Source organism: Moschus berezovskii, chromosome 12 (genome assembly GCF_049115385.1).
Source record: "Moschus berezovskii isolate FMDL1 chromosome 12, NW_MosBer_1.0, whole genome shotgun sequence".
NCBI classification, from domain to species: Eukaryota; Metazoa; Chordata; class Mammalia; order Artiodactyla; family Moschidae; genus Moschus; species Moschus berezovskii.
Window position 1 is genome coordinate 76,944,316 of NC_142471.1, and position 19,924 is coordinate 76,964,239.

Consider the following 19,924-nt stretch of genomic DNA (forward strand, 5'->3'; position numbering starts at 1 on the left):
GTGTCTGGCTCTTTGTGACTCTGTGAACTATAATACACCAGCCTCCTCTGTCCTCCACTGTCTCCCGGAATTTGCTGAAATTCATGTCTATTGAGTCGGCAATGCTATCTATCACCTCATCCTCTGCGTCTGACCAAACCCTGCTTGAGGGCGAGTGTTTGTGTGGTTTTGCCTGAATCTGTGGGTTGTTTTTTTTTTTCCCAGTTTGTCATGTGAGTAGCTGCAGGCTCTTTCTTCTCCAGCTCAGGAGAGCCAGTCTCCCTGCATGCCATCCTCTCCACGCATCAGGGTATTGGAGCACAGCTTGGGAAGAGCAATCTGAGATATTTAGGTTTAGACCCTGGGTACTGATTGAGTGGGGAGGTAAGGAAGTTCATGATGGGAAGTGAGGCCTGCTTGGACCACAGTTTCTGTTTGTTTGTGTTTTGGGGAGAAGTGCTTCAAGGGGGTGCCCCTGTCTGCAGACCATGTTTTGGTGAGAGAGAACGTTGTGGTTTCTCTCTGCAGTCTTCAGATGGAAAGCCATGCCTGGTCAGCGGCAGCTTTGGGTCAGTCCCAGGAGAGAGGGTGGGTTCAGTGAACCTGTTATTTGTCTTTGAGTCAGACGCCGGATTCCATGACCTCGTGTCCGATGCAGGCGCTGGCAGCTCTGGCACGGCTCCCACCCCAGGGCCTGTTTCCCACAGTGTGGACCATGGAGCCAGCTCTCTGCCCACTCTGAGACCCCAGCCCTGAGCAGAAGGGGCTGTGACCCAGATGGGAGAGGCAGGAGTGGGGGCAGGTGGGCCAGGGATCTGGACACAAGAAAGAGAGACTATGTCAGATGAGCCCTTTATAACGGGGCAGGGGCTGAGTGGGGCGAGGAGAGAAGGGCAGGACACCTCTGTGTCGGCCTGTGCCTTAGCCATGTCCTCTGGCCCTGATCAGTGAACCACAGAGCCAGAGCCTAAGTTCAAGTCCCACGTCTGGAGCCCGCTGCTGTGTGGCCTCAGACAAGTCACTTGACTTCTGTGAGACTCCTTTTCCTCAAGTGGGGCAAATACTCCCCTGATCATGACTTTTGAAGTTGGGTTTCTGTTTTGGCTTGTGAGCCTTCTGATGATGCCACTGATCTTAGAGCATCTTTGTGGCCATTTGAGCACTGTCTTCTGATTCGATGGTCTGAGTGGTAAGGTGGGCGTAAAGCTCGGGGCGGACCAGTGTTGTGCTGCCCTTGTGAAGGTCAAAGGAGACCATGTCAGTGACAAGGATTAGTGAACTGTGCAGCGTGTGAGCAGTAATAATGGCTGGTGTTGAGCACAAGACCATTTAACCCGTGCTATGGTCAGACAAACCTGTGCTCTGTCTGCTAGCCGTGTGACTAGGGGCTGGTCTCAGGGTCAGCATTCCTTCTGCACGACTCTGTCTGGGAATCCTTCTAGTCCCATCTGCTCCCCCTGAGAAGCTGAGAGGTTCCCACGGAAGGGCTTTACCCAGGCAGGGGGCAGACACCAGCAATGTGCTGACTCGTGATCATTTGTGAGTACAGCTTCCTCTGGACGCGTTCATCTGGCTTGAGCCTGAGAAACAACACAAGAAACATTTTGCCTTCTGTGCTGTGGCAGCAGAAAGGTGATGGAAAGCCCAGACACAGTCAGATGATAATCACAACAGCTGTTATGATATGGTGCTCAATACTTTCTTAGCATTTTTGTATGTATTAACTCATTTAATCCTCTAGACAACCCTGTGAGGTGAGGAAACCGAGGCACAGAGAGACTAAATTCCCTGCCTAAGGTCACCCAGCTGGTAAAAGGCAGCCGTGGGATTTGAACTCAGGGGACCTGACTCTAGAAGCCTCACTTTTAACCACTAAGCCCTACTGCTCATCTCTGAGGTCTCTCCATCATGATGATTCTCTCCTTAGTACGTTCTCCCCTGCCCCTCCCCAGCTTCCACTCCACAAGCTGCCTAGCAGGCTCTCAGGCTGTTTTGTGGGTGATGAGGTCTTCTTGGGCCTCAGTCAGCAGCTGCCATGGAGCAAAAGGTGAAGAGGCCGTCAGACCTGGCAGCCAAATTCTTCGGCACGTGACAGGGTCTCCCAAGATGAACCCAGACGTTTAGAGGCATTTGTACACGCTCAGTGGAGGTGAAGAGGTGTCATCTGACTGATTTTATCGTTGTAAGTTGTGAAGTCTCTTTGGTCACATGAGCTTCCCGAGGATATCTGGGGGACAGGAGAGAGTTTGCTCCAGCTGGTCCCTGCAGCCCGGTTCATCCTTCTGGTCCTCTTGTTGCCCTTTCTGACAAATACAATCAAATGTACGTGTGTTTCTTTAGCAAAACCGGAAATCCAAAAATATTGACTTGTGAAGACAAGCCAAGAAATGAGTTGATGAATCCACTACTGAAAAATACTCTGTGAAGCTCCTTTAAGTAGTGCTAGAGTCCCTCAGAGGAATTATTGATTCTTTTTCTGTCTCAGCTGCTGGTCTCCAGAGATAAGCAGATACACCAAGGGTGGTGGTTAATCCGTTACCAAAGGGTGCTTTTTTCAGGCTCCAAGAGTGCCTAGAGAGCTCCTTTTGCATATACACTTCTATTGTGCTTCCTGCTTACATAATTTATGCTTTTTGTGAAAACTCAAGCAGAAAAGAAATATTTGAAGAGGACACTGAAATTCCTCCCACTTTCCCCGCTTTCTGCCCCCACAGAGACCCATGAAGGCTTTCGTGCCTTTTCCTCCAGAAGTGTTTTCTAGTCGAGTGCCAGGGCTATTTCTGCCTGATTCCGCTTACATACATCTTTTCAGAAACACGTTTTGAGTAAAAGCAGGACTCGGCCACTGTCACTTCACTGTTGTTTGTGGAGCAGAGAACAGTTCTTCCTTCTAAAAAGTGTGTGTTTTAATCGCTCAGTCATGTCCAACTCTTTGCTACACCATGGGCTGTAGCCCGCCAAGCTCCTCTGTCCATGGAATTCTCCAGGCAAGAATACTGGAGTGGGTAGCCATTCGCTTCTTTGAGGGATCTTCCCGACCCAGGCAAAGAACCTGGGTCTCGTGCACTGCAGGCAGATTCTTTACCATTTGAGCCACCAGGGAAGCCCTCTTCCTTCTAAAGCCCCCTGTTTTTAAGCAGGGAACAGCCACACGGGGTTCCATGGTGTGACGGAGGCTTCAGGGGGTATCTGAACTGCCACAAAATCTAAAATGACCACACAAGCTGTCTACTGGCTGAATTTGCACTTATCTCAATGTAGAAATGCAAGCCTTTCCGTGTTTATTTCTGACAGAGGTGGGGCACTGAAGTGATGGTTGTGTTCTCTGTTTGCTGAGGGCGGGTGATTTGTGTCTGTCCCTGGTCCCTCCCCTCCAACTCCAGGATCCCAGGAGAAGGGTGTTCACTTTCACTTAAGCTTCTGCCATTTGAGGGAGCAGAGGCACTTTATCCTTGGCTGCCTGAGTCGTCATAAACAGAGTAATCAGGTTTCTGGAAGGGGCCATAGGGGCCTTCACAGCCTGTAAATAGTCTTCTTGTGCCTGCCTGAGATGCACTTTGCCTGCCGACTGTCCCCATAAAGTCACTTTGCAGTTTTCACAGACACCTTAGAGTTTATTTAGTGCTACTGCCTCAGATGGGGCTTCCCTGGCTGGGGACGATATGCATTGTTTTTATGGTTTCTTTCTCACTAGAACCTTGCTCACCAGAAAACATGCGTAAATAAAGAAACCAAGGCACAGGGAAATAGAAATGCTGTAAGAAGCCAGAGATTTAAGTCATAGGTTTCCTCTCAGATTGCTGGCTGTTTCTAGAACACCTGTCTCTCCACCCTGGCCTCTTAGGTCCATGGCTCAGAGCACCCTGGTCTCCTGACCCCCCATAGAGCATGAAGAGTAGTAACTGATGTGGCAAATACCCTCCTCCACCATTCCAGCTCTATCCTTGCTCTTGTCCCCTCGGCAAAGGTCACCTTGTGTGTTTTTTAAGAGAGCAAACAATGAAGAAGCACAAGACTCGCATGGGTCTTTTTTTTCCTTTTTTTGCTTACAAATCTGAATTTTTTTGTTGCTGCAAAAATAGTAAAGTGATGTAAATGTTAAACTGTAACAGAAGTATACAAAATAGAAAATCCAACCCTGTAGCGAAAACTAAAGGTAAATGGCTTCAGCTATCACTGTCTGTCTCTGCTAGTGTGCGTGTGCAGATTTACTTACTGTAAGTGTATACTTGGAGGAAAATCAGATCATCTTGTATTGTCTGTAGTGGGACTTGGGTTTTTCACTGTCTGCATGGTATGTTCAAAATCAACCCCATGAGAAATAAACATTTGCCTTATGTCTGTCCTCAGGTATGTTTAGCACAAACCCAGCAGAGGCCTACAAACTGTGTGCCGGGTGAAATTAGGCCACACCTAGAGGAGATGAGGCTGGAGCAGAGAAAATGGTTTATTGAAGATCGACTCTATACTATAACTCTTAAAAGCAGATTGAGAGACTTCTCTCACCCTGGGGGCCTCTTGCCCAGAGCCACATTTTTATGACAGCTCTGTGAATTATTGAAACTGGGTCTGTTCTTTGAACTCATCTTCGAAGTCTGTTCCTTCTTGCATCAGAGGGCATTGAAAGCTCTCAGAATCTTCCTACACAAGTCTGCTCTTCTCACATTTCCACCCATCCATAAAAGAGTGCGAGGGACTGGAGAGGTCTTAGACCCAGTCTCATGAACCATTAGAAGCAGTGTCTGGTTTTGCTTCATTTATTTATGGCTGCGCTGGGTCTTCCTTTCTGGGCATGGGCTTTCACTAGTTGCTGTGAGTGGGGGCTACTCTGTCACCGTTGTGATGCGCGGGGTTCTTATTGCGGTGGCTTCTCTGTTGCAGAGCACAGGCTCTAAAGGATGCAGACTTCAGTAGTTGCAGCTCGTGGACTCTATAGAGTGCAGGCTCAGTAGTTGTGGCACATGGGTTTAGTTGCCCTGAGGCATGTGGAATCTTCCCCCACCAGGGATCGAACCCATGTCCCCTGCATTGGCAGGTGGATTCTTAAACACTGGACCACTGGGGAAGTCCAGAAGCAGTGTCTGGTTTTAAATGAGTGGCTCCAACCGATGAAAATGTACCCAGGGCCCTGATTGCACATGGGGGCATGCCATGTCATGCTAGCTTGTGAGCTGACTGAAGCATCCCCTGGGCTGGTGATGGATGATTGTCCCCTCAGGTTAGTAATGAAGGCTTCAGTTACCACCCAGACACCTTAACTCTCTTAGAGACTTGACCTTGGACCGGAAAGTTTCAAATGCACCTGTCTCCTGTGTGCCTCCCGGGAGAGCATTAGTGGGTGGGATGTTAGCAGAGTCCAGCAACACCAGGCTCACGATTCTAAGTCCAGCTGCTGCTCTGCCCCACAGCACATCTTTTAAAGTTTATTTTTGTAATTTCAAATTTTAATTTAATTTAGACTTATGGAAAAGTTGTAAGAATGATATAAGAACCCCCATATACCTTTTACTCAGATTCACTACATTTTTACGTTTTCGCTGATTTACTTTATCATTCTTTCTCTGTGCCTATCTGTCTCTCTGTATCATCTGTCCTTCCATCCATCTGTCCGTCCATCCATCCAGTGATCTATATGCATGTTTCTCCTGAACTATTGGAGTCACTGTACCTCTTCACCCATAACTACATCAGCATGAATTTCCTAAGAACACAGACGTTCTCTTACATCATCATAGTACAGTTACATTTTTTTCCCAGACCAGTAGCATCACGTGTGTGCATGGTAAGTCACTTCAGTCATGTCCAACTCTTTGCCAATGGACTGTAACTTGCCAGGCTCCTCTGTCCATGGGATTTCATAGGCAAGAATACTAGAGTGGGTTGCCATGCTCTTCTCCAGGAGATCTTCCTGACCCAGGGCTCGAACCCGCGTCTGTCTCTTCTGTCTGTTTCATTTGCAGGTAGATTCTTTACCGCTAGCGCCACCCGGGAAGCCCAGCACATTCTTAAACAGTCGCAGGAAAGAAAGGAACAAGTATTTATTTATAGAAGCTTGCTGACACCAGGCTTTGCATGAAGACACTTTATATAGTAATACATTGTGGCATTTTTGTCCTATGGAATCAGTTTTTATTTTCCCTGTTTTATAGAGAAGCAGAATCAGCTTGGAGAAATTCAGTCCCTTGCTCGAAGTCATCATTGGAGAGCAGGAACACTGGAGAGCAGACCCAGGTCTGTCTTGATGCTCCTGCTGCCCTGGCCCTAGTGCCTGGAGGTCAGAGGCACACACCTGGTGTGTCTGTCCTCAGGGTGGTAGCAGGCCCCTGTGTGTGTTTAGTTTATCTCAGTGTGTGATCTCGACTCCTCTCGTTCATTCAGAAGGCACAGTCATGCGGGGGGCAGACCCATTGGCAAGGTGCTCCCTGCTTGGAGCTCACCTTCAGTTCTGTAAAAAGAGACCGACACCAGCACAGACAGGCCTGTCTGAACGATGACTGTCCTTGTGCATGTATGCGTGCTGAAATGGCTGATCGCACCGAGTAGAAAGACAGGCCTTACATTCGTTGGGACAGGGGGTGGAAAAGATGCAGGTTTCCTGTGTTTGCTCAGCACAGTTGGGGAAACTTATCATTATCCTGGATCTTAGGGTTTAGCTTGGCAAGACTTCTGAGACGAGTGGAATTTTAGAACGCTGAACCACATAAGCATGGCTATTTTACATCTGGAAGGGACTCGAGACATATAGACTAACTCCCTCATTCCAGACACTGGGGAACTCAGGTCCCAAAAGGAAAGCCAGTTTGTCCTTGTCATGGCCCTAATCGGTAGCTGAGCTGCGTCCAGTCCTCTGTCTTCCAAGTTCAGTTTTTTTCTTTTTACCAAATCAGAAAGTCTTGTGGTTTTTACAGCCCAGACCCTTTTAAATTATTCACTCCTACCTCAAGCAGCCCCTGTCCTGCGTTTCATGTTTGGCAAAGTACTATTTGCCAAAATACTTATATTAATGAGTTTAGTGAGTAATTAACTAGTTACCTGTTTTTATTAATTTAAAGCAGACACATGAGTCACCCTTTCTCATCAGCCTAGAGATCTAACCAAAGGTTATCTTATTAGTAAAGAAACTCAAAGTATGATTTCAACTTGGGTTTTTTTAAATGTCAAAAGTAACCATCTTTCTTTAGGGGATGTATGTATATGTATAGCTGATTCGCTTTGTTGCACAGCAGAAACTGACCCAGCAGTGTAAAACAACTATACTCCGACACACACACACACACACACACACACACACACACACACAATCGTTTCTTGATACATTATTACCTTCAAGGACTCTTCAGGACTTGGGCTTCTTGGAGAACCCAGGTTGGGAATAAGTGTACAACATTGTGCTGATCCTTATTTATCCCTCCGCCGCTTTCCCCTTTGGTAGTCATAAATTTGTTCTCTATGTCTGTGAGTCTATCTCTGTTTTGTAAATAAGTTGTCTGTGATCCTGGTGAGCAGACTTTAGAAGTACCACCTGGACCATATCCTCCCTTCCTGCTACCCTTTCTCCCCCATCATTTAGATCTCCCATGGGACATAAGGCAAATAATAGCCATGTTTTATATGAACTGTTCAAGGATGGACTAGAGTGATTATGCATATAACTCTACGCCCTTTATAAATCAAATATGATTTTGAACCTCAACCAGTCCATTCTAAAGGAGATCAGTCCTGGGTATTCATTGGAAGGACTGATGCTAAAGCTGAAACTGCAATACTTTGGCCACCTCATGCGACGAGTTGACTCACTGGAAAAGACTCTGATGCTAGGAAAGGTTGGGGGCAGGAGGAGAAGGGGATGACGGAGAATGAGATGGCTGCATGGCATTACCAACTCTGTGGACATGAGTTTGAGTGAACTCCAGGAGTTGGTGATGGACAGGGAGGCCTGGCGTGCTGTGATTCATGGGGTCACGGAGAGTCGGACACGACTGAGCGACTGAACTGAACTGAAGTTTAACAAAAAGATATTTTAGATTACTCACAGAATGTAGACTGGACTATCTTAAATCGAATATTCGCAAAACAGTACAACACATAGAAAATGTTTCTAAGGACTTCCCCGGTGGTCCAGCGGTTAAGACTCTGCCTCCCAATGCAGGGGGTACATCCATGAAATGTACTTTTTTTTTTTTAATATGTAAATAGGTACTTTATTTTTAAATTTTTTTCAAAATGAACAACTTTTTATTGCGGTGCGGTTGGTTTACAGTGTAGTATTAGGGTCAGGTATACAGCAAAGCGATTGTTATATGTATATATCTATTCTTTTCCAGACTTTTTCATTATAGGTTAAGATATTGAATATAGTTCCCTGTGCCATATAGTAGGTTCTTGATTTTTATCTGTTTTATATATATAGTAGTGTATAACTGTTAATCTCAAACTCCTTATTTATCCCTCCGCCACTTTCCCCTTTGGTTGTCATAAATTTGTTCTCTATGTCTGTGAGTCTATTTCTGTTTTGTAAATAAGTTCCTTTGTACCATTTGTGTAGATTCCACATGTAAGTGATGTGATATTTGTCTTTCTCTGACTTACTTCACTTAGTGTGAGAGTCTCTAGGTCCATCCATGTGTCTGCAATGTACTTTATAAATTTAAATGAAAACCTTAATTGAGACCCATTTACTTTGGCACCTTTGTAACCTGTCTGCAGCATGACTTCATCTTGTTCTTAGGTGACCTGCAGCAGTGAAGGTGTTTATTTCTCAGAGGCAGGCTCTGCCCTCAGCAGCAGTTGCTGCACTAACCCTCAGATAAAAGCCTCTTGAGTTGCTCTTTTAATCTGCAGGAGACAATCAGGGAGGCGCTGGCCCTCATGCCTGGTCACTAGGCAACAGAACAGGCAAGGAGCTGGAGGGGCCCAGAACCTCCCTGCGTGTCTGCCCTGTGGTCTGAGCAAACATGAGCCCAGGCCAACCACAGCAGTCATGTGGACAGAAACGTGCCCAGCTAAGAGAAGCCAACAGAGCACCCAGCCTCAGCCCTTTTGTTGATGAACTCAGAGGACTGGCAACTTTGCCCAGCCCAAGAGCTCAGCTGGGTCGGCATCTTGGTGTGGCCCCCTCACCCTAATGAGAGGCAAAGATCCTGCCTCTTAGCTCTCCTCCTGTCACCCCTGGAGAAGGACACAGTTCTTTGGAGCCAGGCTCACACTCAAAGCCTCCCAGCTTATGGAGAGCTCTGTTTGCACCTTAGGGAGGCACACATATGCTCTGGGAGCCACCCGGGCCAGGCACAGAAAACTGTCCCCCTTTGGGAAATGCTTGACCTTTGGACACTGCAGAGAGGGAGGTCTGAAAGAGGCACGTAGGTTTCTCCAATTCAGGGCTGAACCATCCAAGGAAATTCTTGACTGACTCTAATTGTCCTCAGCCCAGATGAGAAAAATGAAGACTTTTCATGGTAGAATTACCCAAGTATTAGTCCCTGTTAGGGACGAGACCTCAGACTTTCCCACTGTATTACCATAGTTGAGTAGGACCTACATCAAATGTAATTAGATGTTGAAGTTCACTTTATCACAGAAGATGGTGATTATGCAAATGTGGGCTATGCATTAGTATGGGTTTCAAAAATTGTATCCTTCTCTTCCACTTTAGGTTGGCTTATGGCTACTAATTCTTGAACCTCCTGGAGACTCCAGGCTGATTAAAGTTTGCACAGACCAAACAGACACACTTCCTCCCTCCAAGAGATGTGATTAGGCCCAAGTCTTTGTTTCTGAACTGTGTTCCTTAGAGGCGCCTTTGGAACTGTTGGATGGAGGGTGGCGGCAGGGTGTTGGACCATAAGGTTTGTCTAAAGCAGCTCCTCTTTAGTTGTTGAGTATGTTGGACTGGTGGGCAAGCTTCTGTTTGAAGAAAGGATTTCAGGGCTAACAAAGTTTTGAAAGCCACTATCCTAAACCAAAGATCGTTGCTATGAATGTCTCTGTGTAGGTATTAGGTTCACCAGTCCTTTCATGTTCTTTTTTCTTTATTGGGTTTTTTAAAAATTATAAGTCAAATGACACGAGATAGCTAAGAAACAGGTTAAACATCTCTCCCCTTACTCCCTTCCAGTTCTGCTCTTTGAAGATAACCAGTACTGACAGGTTGATATGAACCCTCGCACATGTTTCTCTGTCTGTGCTGATATCCTTTAAAATATTTTCATTGTGAAAAATGTCAAACATAGGAAACAGTAGAAACAAGTGTAGTTAACCCATATGTACTGATCCCCCAGTTCCAATAATTATCAAGATTTTACGACACTTGCTTCATCTTTTTCTCATACATTTTTGGGGTTTGTTTTGTTTTGGAAGAATAGTGTCATACTACATCTGTACTTGGCAACTGTTTTTTACTTAATGTGTCTTAAAAATTTTGTCCTGATCAGCTCATTTACCACTTCCTCTTCATGGCTGCATAGTTTTCCATCATATGTGTGAACCATCAGTCACTCAGTCATTATCCTATTCTTGGACATTCAGGCTCTTTCCATAAGTTTTGGCAATGTTATAAATTTATTATAATAAGCTAACTGTAATAAAATTCCTTGTATGTATTTACATATTGGTGAACTTATTTCTGTAGGTAAGATTTCCAAAAGTGGGATGGCAGGATCCTGGGTTATATATTGAGTTGGCCAAAAAGTTTCCATAACATCTTATGGAAAAACTGAAAGGAAATTTTTGGCAAACCCTATATATTTTAAGTTTTATCCAATATTGCCAAAGTATATTCTCAAAAGATTGGCGATATATAACTTCCCACCAGCAGTGTATGGATATGCCCGTTTCCCAGTCTCTTTATCAAGCCTGGATAGGATTGCTCGTTAAAAATGTTATGAATCTTCTGTGTAGAGATGGTATAAAATCAATGTTTTATATGTGTCTGCGAATGGATTCTTTTTCTGCATTCATTTTGTAAATTGTAGTTTTGCAACCATTATTTGGGGGAAAGATAGCCATTAGGAGCATCTGGAATAGAGGGCAGGAAGGAAATGTCTTTTGAAGACCAACCACGGCTCTTTGTTCCCGTTAGTTTGCCCATCGGAAAACGGGCGCCGGCCGCGTGGTCCACATCTGCAACCTGCCAGAGGGAAGCTGCACAGAGAATGACGTCATTAACCTGGGGCTGCCCTTTGGCAAGGTCACTAATTACATCCTCATGAAATCGACGAATCAGGTAAGCCTGGGCACGTTCACACTGGTAGGTACTGGATAAACCACACACTGGTGGAGGGGAACTATATACAATAAATTTTTTTTAAAAAAGAAGCTGTTCGTAACATGAAGGGGTAACGCACAGCTGGCCGCCTTTCGTCGTCGGTGGTGGTGTTTCGTTTCCTCTGGTTTCACTTTACCCTTCTTGTGATGGGCCCAGGCCTTTGCGAGTTACCTAGAGGTGAGGATGTGTTTAGGAATGAAGTATTCCTTAACATAGAAAAGCCGGCTGGTTCCAAAACAGAAATCCATGGACTCAAGTCTCTTCACTACATTACCACCCCCTGAGCTAGTCTTTCTCACCTTCTACGTTTCTCATCTCTGATGGCACGTGGATTTTGAGCCAGCCAGCAACTGACCGGGAAGAGGTATTTTCACTGACCCTTGGTGTTGACATCCAAGGCTCTTGGCTGTCATAGCAGGAGAGTAGGTAGGAATTAATGGGTGCATGGTGAATCTAAGGAACGAAGAACCCTCAGCCCATATGGATTGAGTCTTCATTTCTAAAGTCAGAAGAGGAATTTATACAGAGATTGGTCAGAAGTAAGAACATTTAGTCTTTTATTTTTAATGACTATTTTAACTTTAGAAATCAGGGGAGCAGGCACAGGAGAAATTCTTTTCTTAATTAAGGCACGAACTTTGGAAAATCAAAACCACCTTGGATCATCAGGGGTCTTCCTCCGTCAACCTTGGCTTAGACTCTTTGGGTAGTCCCTTCATTTCTCCTTCTCAGAATTCTATTTTGGGCAAATTTCCAGAATTCAGCTTGCAACATGAATGCAGTAAGATTCACTGGGTTTGTTTTATTTCCGTGTGGCAGGTGAAAGCTAGAGGTGCTAAAATGTTGGCGTGAAGAATGAGGCACTTAGAGTCAGACAGATAGAGCTTATATTGTGGAATCTAAAATATACAGCAAACTAGTGAGTATAACATAAAAGAAGCAGACTCATAAATATAGAGAAACAACTAGTGGTTACCAATGGGGTGGGGGTAGGGGCACTATAGGTGGACCCGTGGGAGGTACAAACTATTGGGTGCAACATAGGCTCGGGGTGTATTATATGACACAGAAAATGCAGCCAATGTTGTGTCATAACTGTAAGTGGAAAGTAACCTTTAAAATTATATAAAAATAAAACATTTTTTAAAAGAGGCCCTTAGAAAGCTGAGTGGTAGATTTTGAAATAAAACTGTAAAGAACCCTGACTTTTTGGTCTCCCACCCTTCTGCCATGGACTGTGACAGCACAGAGAAAGGCATGACTGAAATTCAAAAGCAAATGTGAGGGCAGTGGCGGGGGATGAGCTTGTTTAGCCCACGCAGTTCAAGGAAATGGGAGGTGAGGGCTCGCAGTGAGGGCTCCCTGGTCACAGACCATGTTTCCTTCTCAACACTGACGTTGAGAAGTTGCATGACCAGTCAGTGGTCAACTGACCAGTTCATTGCATTGTGAGTATGGTATCAATACAAACCCATCGAATCTAAGATACAGTAACAGTGACCAATCTGTCATTGCAGCTCCTGGGGCAAACTGACTGGTCAGTCAAAACAGTCTATGCAGGGAGTTCACTGTGGCCTAGTGGTTAGGATTCTGGCTTTCACTGCTATGGCCCAGGTTCAACCTCTGATCAGAGATCTGAAATCCTGCAAGCCGCTCAGTGTGGCAAAAAAAAAAAAGTCTATGTAGAAACTCCCTGTAGCATCAATTGAGTGGAAATGCCCGTTTTAGAGTATTTCTTTCTTTGCTAAGCAATTGAGAGCTCAGATACCCAGGACTTGTGTCTGTCTCCTGCCATTGGCACCACTGACTAGCAAGTTTTGCAGGGATCAGCCCAAGGTCACTTGTGCAATAGACTCAGTCCCTCCTCTTGGGGAACTATGTGTTAATGGACCCTCCCAACCCAAGGGGCTCCTGTGGCATGTTGTAGCCACAGATGGACATATGTAATTAAGAATAATGTTTGGTAACCATGGAGATCAGGAGAGGGGGCCATCTTATAATGAGCTCTTTTGCTAAAGTTAATAAATAGGTCTCTTTGAACAGATGGGATCAAAGAGAACTCTTTTCCTTGTATTGAATTTTTTTCCTTTTTATTGAGGTATAAAACACATACTCTAAAATGCACTAATCTTAAGTGTGTGTGAGTGCTTAGTCACTCAGTCATGTCCGACTCTTTGTGACCCCATGGACTGTAGCCTGCTAGGCTCCTTTGTCCATGGGATTCTCCAGGCAAGAATACTGGAGTGGGTGGCCATTCCTTTCTCCAGGGGATCTTCCTGACCCAGGGATCATACCTGGGTCGCTTGCATTGCAGGCAGATTCTTTACTGGTTGAGCCACCAGCAAGGCCCTAGTCTTAAATGTACAGCTCCATTAATTTTTTACATGTGTGTGCTCAGTTGCTCAGTTGTGTCCAACACTTTGCAGTCTGTTAGACTGTAACCCACCAGGCTCCTCTGTTCGTGTCCTCGGTCCATTTTTTCAGGCAAGACTACTGGAGTGGGTTGCCATTTCCTTCTCCAGTGGATCTTCCCAACCCAAGGATGAAACCCACATCTCCCGTGTCTCCTGTATTGCAGGCAGATTCTTTACCGCTGAGCCATTGGAGAAGCCCTTTTACATGTGTTGGTGGTGGTTTAGTCATTAAACTGTGTCCGACTCTTGCAATCCCATGGATTGTAGCCTGTCAGGCTCCTCTGTCCATGGGATTCTCCAGGCATGAACACTGGAATGAGTTGCCATGTCCTCCTCCAGGGGATCTTCCCAACCCAGGGATTAAACCCAGGTCTCCTGCATTGCAGGCAGATTCTTTACCATCTGAGCCACCAGGGATTACTGTGCAAGTACAGATAGAGAACATTTCCAGAACCCTAGAAGGTTTCCTCATTTCCCTTCCTAATCAGTATCCACGCCCAACCCCGAAGGAAACTCAACTCTAACTTTTACCACCATCAATTTGTTCTGCCTGTTCTTGAACTTTATATACATGGAGTCACACCTTGTATGGAATTTCCTTTAAGACCATTATAGTCCAATGTCTGTTCCTCCTCTCTTTCCTAGGCCTTTTTAGAGATGGCTTACACAGAGGCTGCCCAGGCCATGGTCCAGTATTACCAAGAAAAATCTGCCATGATCAATGGTGAGAAATTGCTTATTCGGATGTCCAAGAGATACAAGGAATTGCAGCTAAAGGTAAAGCACCCTCTCCTTCATTCAGTTGTTCAGCAAACATCAGCTGAGTGTCTCCTTGTCAGCCACTGGCCTGAGTGCTGGTGGGAAGGAGACAAAGGAAAAGATTCAAAAAGTATCCACCGCCTTTGAGGATATCACATGGGAAGCCAAACCCATTCTAACACGGCAAGAAACGTGCTCATTGAGGTAAGGACAGGATGCAAAGGGGTGCTTGAGACAGGATGGCTGCCTACCTGGGACCCAAGAATGATTTTAAGGGAAGTCTTAAAAGATAAAGCAAGAGGGAAAGGTGCTTGCTTTTTCAGAGGTTAGAGTTCCAGGCATGAACCTCTGAATGTAACCCCCTTCTCTACTTAGACAGATGTTCAGTTACTTTTTCCTCCTCTGTCACCTCTTGATCTTTTATTCTCTCCTCCATCCTCTGTATTTATGCTTTAAATCAAAGTCGCTCAGCCATGTCCGACTCTTTGCAACCCAGTGGACTTTACAGTCCCTGGAATTCTCCAGGTCAGAATACTGGCGTTGGTAGCCATTTCTTTCTCCAGGGGCTCTTCCCAACCCAGGGATGGAACCCAGGTCTCCCATATTGCAGACAGATTCTTTACCAGCTGAGCCACCAGGGAAGCCCCCATTTATGCCTTAAGGTCCATAGAAATTCTTCTGAGTTGGCCATTTTCCAAAATCAGGATTGAACTGAGATCATTCCAGACAGGGCTTTTGTCTTTGTTTTAGCTTGTTCTACCTTTCTTTTTTCCTTTCTTTTTTGTTTTATTGTAAAGTATAACAAAAATACTAATTTTGTATTGTAGAGCTGAAAAAGTAATGATGGTGAACTTCCATAAACCCCTTAAAACCACCTCCAAAGTCAAGAAATAAGACACAGACAGCACCCAGAAGCTCCCATGAGTCCCTTTTTATGTTAAACTCTTCTTTCCACTTTCCTGACTCTAAAGATAATCATTTCCTTGCTTTTCCATTTATTATTTACTTCCTCTCCATTCCTTCCTTAACATTATAGTTTAGTTTTGCCTATTTTTGAGATTTTTGTGAATGAAATCATACTATATTCTTTCATTCAGCATTATGCCATCTGTGTTGGGTGAGTCTATTTTCACTGCTATGTAAATTTCCGTTGTGTGAGTATAGGTTTGTTTATCCATTCCACTGTTGATGGACATTTGGGTTATTTCCAGTTTTAGGGTAGTAGGGACAGTGCTACTGTGAACATTTTCAAACATGTTCATGGCCATGAGTGTATAACTAGGGGAACCTAGTTATATATATACATGAGTGTATAACTAGAAGTAGAATTGCTGGATCACCAGGCATGCTTACCCTCAACTTTGCTAGATGATAGCATTCCTATTAGTAGTGTCTGAGAGTTTTCATCAGCTCCCCTTCTTACTAATTCTTCATCTTGTCCAACTTTTAAATTTTTTGCCCCTTTGGGGAAGAGTGTGATGGTTTATCATGGCTTTATTTTTTATTTCCCGTATTAATTGAGGCTGAGCAATTTTGCATGTGTTTGTTGGTTATTCCACCTAGATCTTCTCTGGTGGGAAATTTTTAAGTCATTTGCCCATGCATTTGTTTTAGATTGTATCTTCCTATTGGTTTGCAGGAGTTCTCTCGACTGGAGCACTGAGTCCATTTGGATTTGTTGTAATTAATGCCATATTTGTGGTTAAATCTAACTTTTTATTTTTTACTTTCTACTGTCCTATTTAATAGGGATTTTCTGGTTCACTTCAACTCATTCCACATTTACTGAGGGTCCCTTTTGCTCAAGACTTGCAGCCCTTAATCAGCCTTCAAGGCTCAAGCCAGAACACAAAGGCTTAGCAGCTGTTTCTAGCTGGGACTAGCATTCTGACAAGTCTGCATCTGTAGATTGGTAATACGTCAACCAGTTGCCAAAGTCCTGATTCTGCTTTGCTTGCATTATTGCTTCTGAAGTTCCTTTCCAACAATTCAGCTTCAGGCAGAACCTGGCATTCTTTTCCCAGCTCATGAAAGCCTGTTGCTTTTCTCAGACAAGTAAAAGATCCTGCCCCATTCTATACCCAAAGTTCTTGTTCTCCCTGATTCTGCCCCGGGGGCTAGAATTGAATTTCTGCACTGAATTCCCAGTGGAGCTTTGGTCTCCAAATGAAATGTTGTCATAAGACTCTAGTTAGGATTAACTGCAGTCCTCTGCTTCTTAAAGTGCCAAGGCACCAAGGTCCCTTATCAAGGGAGGTCTTCTGTGGTGGTGCAATTACTATGGGTTAAATGGGTCAGATGATCAAAGTTTGCATTCAGCTAATGTTCACTGAGTGCTCATTATGAGTGGGAACTGGGCCATGAATATGGTGGCAGCAAGTCTGTAGAGGAACTCACAGGCTGGTGGGAGGAAGAGCACATAAACATAGAACCATCAACAATCATGTGACCTACACCAGATTGGAGGGTGGTAGCACCAGCCTAGCCTCTACCCCTTCCTGCTTTGATGACCTTGGACAAATTGCTTAACCTCTGTGAACCTCAGGTTCCAGATCAGTAAAGGACTATACCTTGTGTTCTTTTGTTTTAAGCATTTTTTTTTTCACACGTGATCCCCTTGAGTCTCACCATCACCCTCCCCTGTGACGTGTGTAGGGTGGATAATAACAGTAATTAAAACAGTACAACAATAATAATGAGAATATGTACCTTTAATTGAGTCCTGGGTCAAGTAATGTGCCAAGCACTTTAAGACATTGTCTACTGTGACCCTGACATCAGTCCTGTCGGACAGGTATTATTATCAGTTCTACAGACGCTGAGGAAACTGAACCTCATAGAAGTTTAGTAACTGGCCCAAGATCATAGTTACTGGAAGAGTCATGATTGTATCTTGGGACTGTTTTGGTTTTACACTCTGTGTGCATCTCCATATTGTGTTTTTATGATCTCCGTTGTCCATGTGAAAAAAAAAAAGAGAAATCAGATAATTTGCTTACAGTTATCCAGTCATTAAGCAGCAGAGAGAGTACTCTAACAGAGCTTCTCAAACTTCAACGTGCATACACATGACTTGTGGATCTTGTTGAAATTTCTGATTCAGTAGGTCTGGGTCAAGGCTGTGATTCTGCATTTCTCACACTCTCCCAGGAGATGTCAATGTTTCTGGTCCTTGCAGCACACTCTTAAGTGGCCAGAACACATTGATCCTGACCTTTAGCGAGGATTTTGTGCTCCCCAAGTAGTCACACTGCCTCTACGTGAAAGCATCTTAGAGCATGTTTCAATTACATAGTAACGAGTGTATTATGGTACCCATGTTGACATGAATCAGCTTGGACTTTCTCTGCAAGCGACAGAAATGTATCTCCATTAAAGCATACTGGCTAATGTAAATAAAAGAATTTATTGGCTCATGGAACCAAAAAAAAAAAAACAAGAGTAACCTTGGTTTGCAGGCATGGCTGGATTCAGGACCCAAGTGCTATCATTAGGACTCGGTTTCTTTCTGCTCTGCTTTCTGTTGTTCCCTTGGCCTTGTTGTTGGGGTCTCCCTGGGATGGCCCCTGACAGCCCCTGACTCCCTCCTCTAGGTGGCATGATGGCTTCAGTGACTCCAGCATCTTTGGCTCTTCAGCCCCCCATTTTCCTTCACCAAGAGGAAGCCAGAGTTTTTCCTAGTGGTACCAGGGAAGTCCCTCTGATACATGCGCTTCCCTGAGCCAGTCCCTGTAGCTGTGGTGTGATTGGTCAGACCATGTCACCTGCTGCATCCTGGGAACAGGCTGGAGACACAGGGGATGGTTTCTGGGGAGGCAGACAGCAAAGCACTGTGTCCATATGTGTTTCTGGGCCAAAGGGCCACCATGTGGGGTCCCACCAGGGCTTGCAGAGGTAGGGGAGATTTTGATTGGTCTTTCTCCTGTAATTTTACCTTTTGCTCACCAGACAAAGTGGAGGAGGAAGAAGGAGAGATATTTTTTAAGGCATTTCTCCTCTACTCTCAAATATTTCCTCATGTCGGTAATCTTGTCTCACTCTTTGTGGCCGAGATTCTATTCCTCAGGGCATTTGGGACAGAAACTTTCACACAATAGGTGTCCTACAAATGTGTGAAATGAGTGAGGAAATCTGAAAGAATGATAAAAAGTGAGTGTTTTCCTTCCTGCAGACCCAGATGAGAAGACCGATTATTCAGTAGAGACTTCTCCAGAATCATAGCATCTCACTTGCAGGAGGGAACCTGCAACAGTTTAAAGCTGTGTTCCAGTCACTCCATCAGAGAACTGTCAGGGAAGTTTTCAAGTCCTCTTGCCCAGAGACTCTCATCAGGTAGATTGGGGTGGGACTGAGGCTCCCAGGTGGTTTGGGAACAGTGGGCCTGTTTTCAGAGCCATTGGTCTTGCCAGCCTCCTACCCACAGAGATGGTCTTTGGCCCTGGGAAGCAGTCTTGTGAGTGATCCATGATCTCTTGGTTAGGGAGAATGAATCAGTAAATGATGACTGAGGGTCTTTTCCATGTAAGATGTGGTGCCAAGAGCAACAGTGAAAATGAGAAAGGTCCTCGCTTGGGGGAAAGTTGGCTATCTCACTGGGCAGAAAAGCTAATCTCACGATTTAAACCTGAGTGCATCCGTTCCAAGTTCCTCGATCAGTGGCAAAAGGCAGTATGACTTGGTTGTGTCAAGAAGGGAGAGATTCCTGAGTAGAGCCTTGAAGGATGAGGCAACTAAACAAGAGAGGGGGCTTCTGGACAGGGGGTGGGTGAGAAGAGAGGTAGAGCCTGGAAAGCACAGTGATTCTGAAATAATCAGGGATGCTGTGACAGTATGTGGCTCTGACAAGTCCAGGGCTCATCTGCAAGGTGTCAGCATCTTCCTAAGGCTCTTGAGACAAATGAAACAGCCAAGGAGGGGTCAGGAGGCACGAAACTCTCTAGCAGCTTCTTTTATGCTGGCCCAGCACTCCGTGGCCTTTATCAGGACAGCGCTCTCTGCCCCAAGGCTCTCAGTGGATGCCAGGTGGGCCTCATTATCTCACCTTTATAGGTGGAGAAGGTAAACCTCCCATAGGCAACAAGCCATGACCCCAGGTGACCCTGCCAACTGGCAGCAGGGCTGGGCGGCTCTTCCTGGGTGGAGATTCTCCATCCGCGGAGACTCCCTGTGAGATCATACTTCCCTGGGACTGTATGGGGCTTGGAATCTCACTCTTGCCTTAAAGCAGCAAGATGTGTCAACAGAGAGCATTGTAAATGGCCCCTTGGGGGCTGGTTGACAGTGGAAATGGATTCACTGTTGGGGTGTGTGTGTTAATATACCATCCTGTCCACTTCTGTGTGTGTTTGAAGTATTCTACAATAAAAAGGTATATCCAAACATCATCACACACCTACTCCATCCTCTTCATTTTCCACTCCTCTGCAGTGATTATGGCTTTCTTTTACCTGCTTCCTTTATACCTTTAACCACAAGATAATGAGGCCAGGCCTGAAGAGGAAGGTTGAGA

At 45.1% G+C, this 19,924-nt stretch overlaps 1 protein-coding gene across 5 annotated transcripts in view; it reads left to right on the forward strand.

Moving 5' to 3' along the window:
• RBM20 (RNA binding motif protein 20) overlaps positions 1-19,924 on the forward strand; it is a 198,881-nt gene that overhangs the window by 149,626 nt on the left and 29,331 nt on the right. For all 5 annotated transcript variants that reach the window (XM_055424673.2, XM_055424677.2, XM_088842319.1 and 2 more), the window contains exons 6-7: positions 11,057-11,200; positions 14,302-14,433. In XM_055424673.2, coding sequence (XP_055280648.2) covers positions 11,057-11,200; positions 14,302-14,433 — 276 coding nt within the window. The remainder of the gene's footprint in view (positions 1-11,056; positions 11,201-14,301; positions 14,434-19,924) is intronic.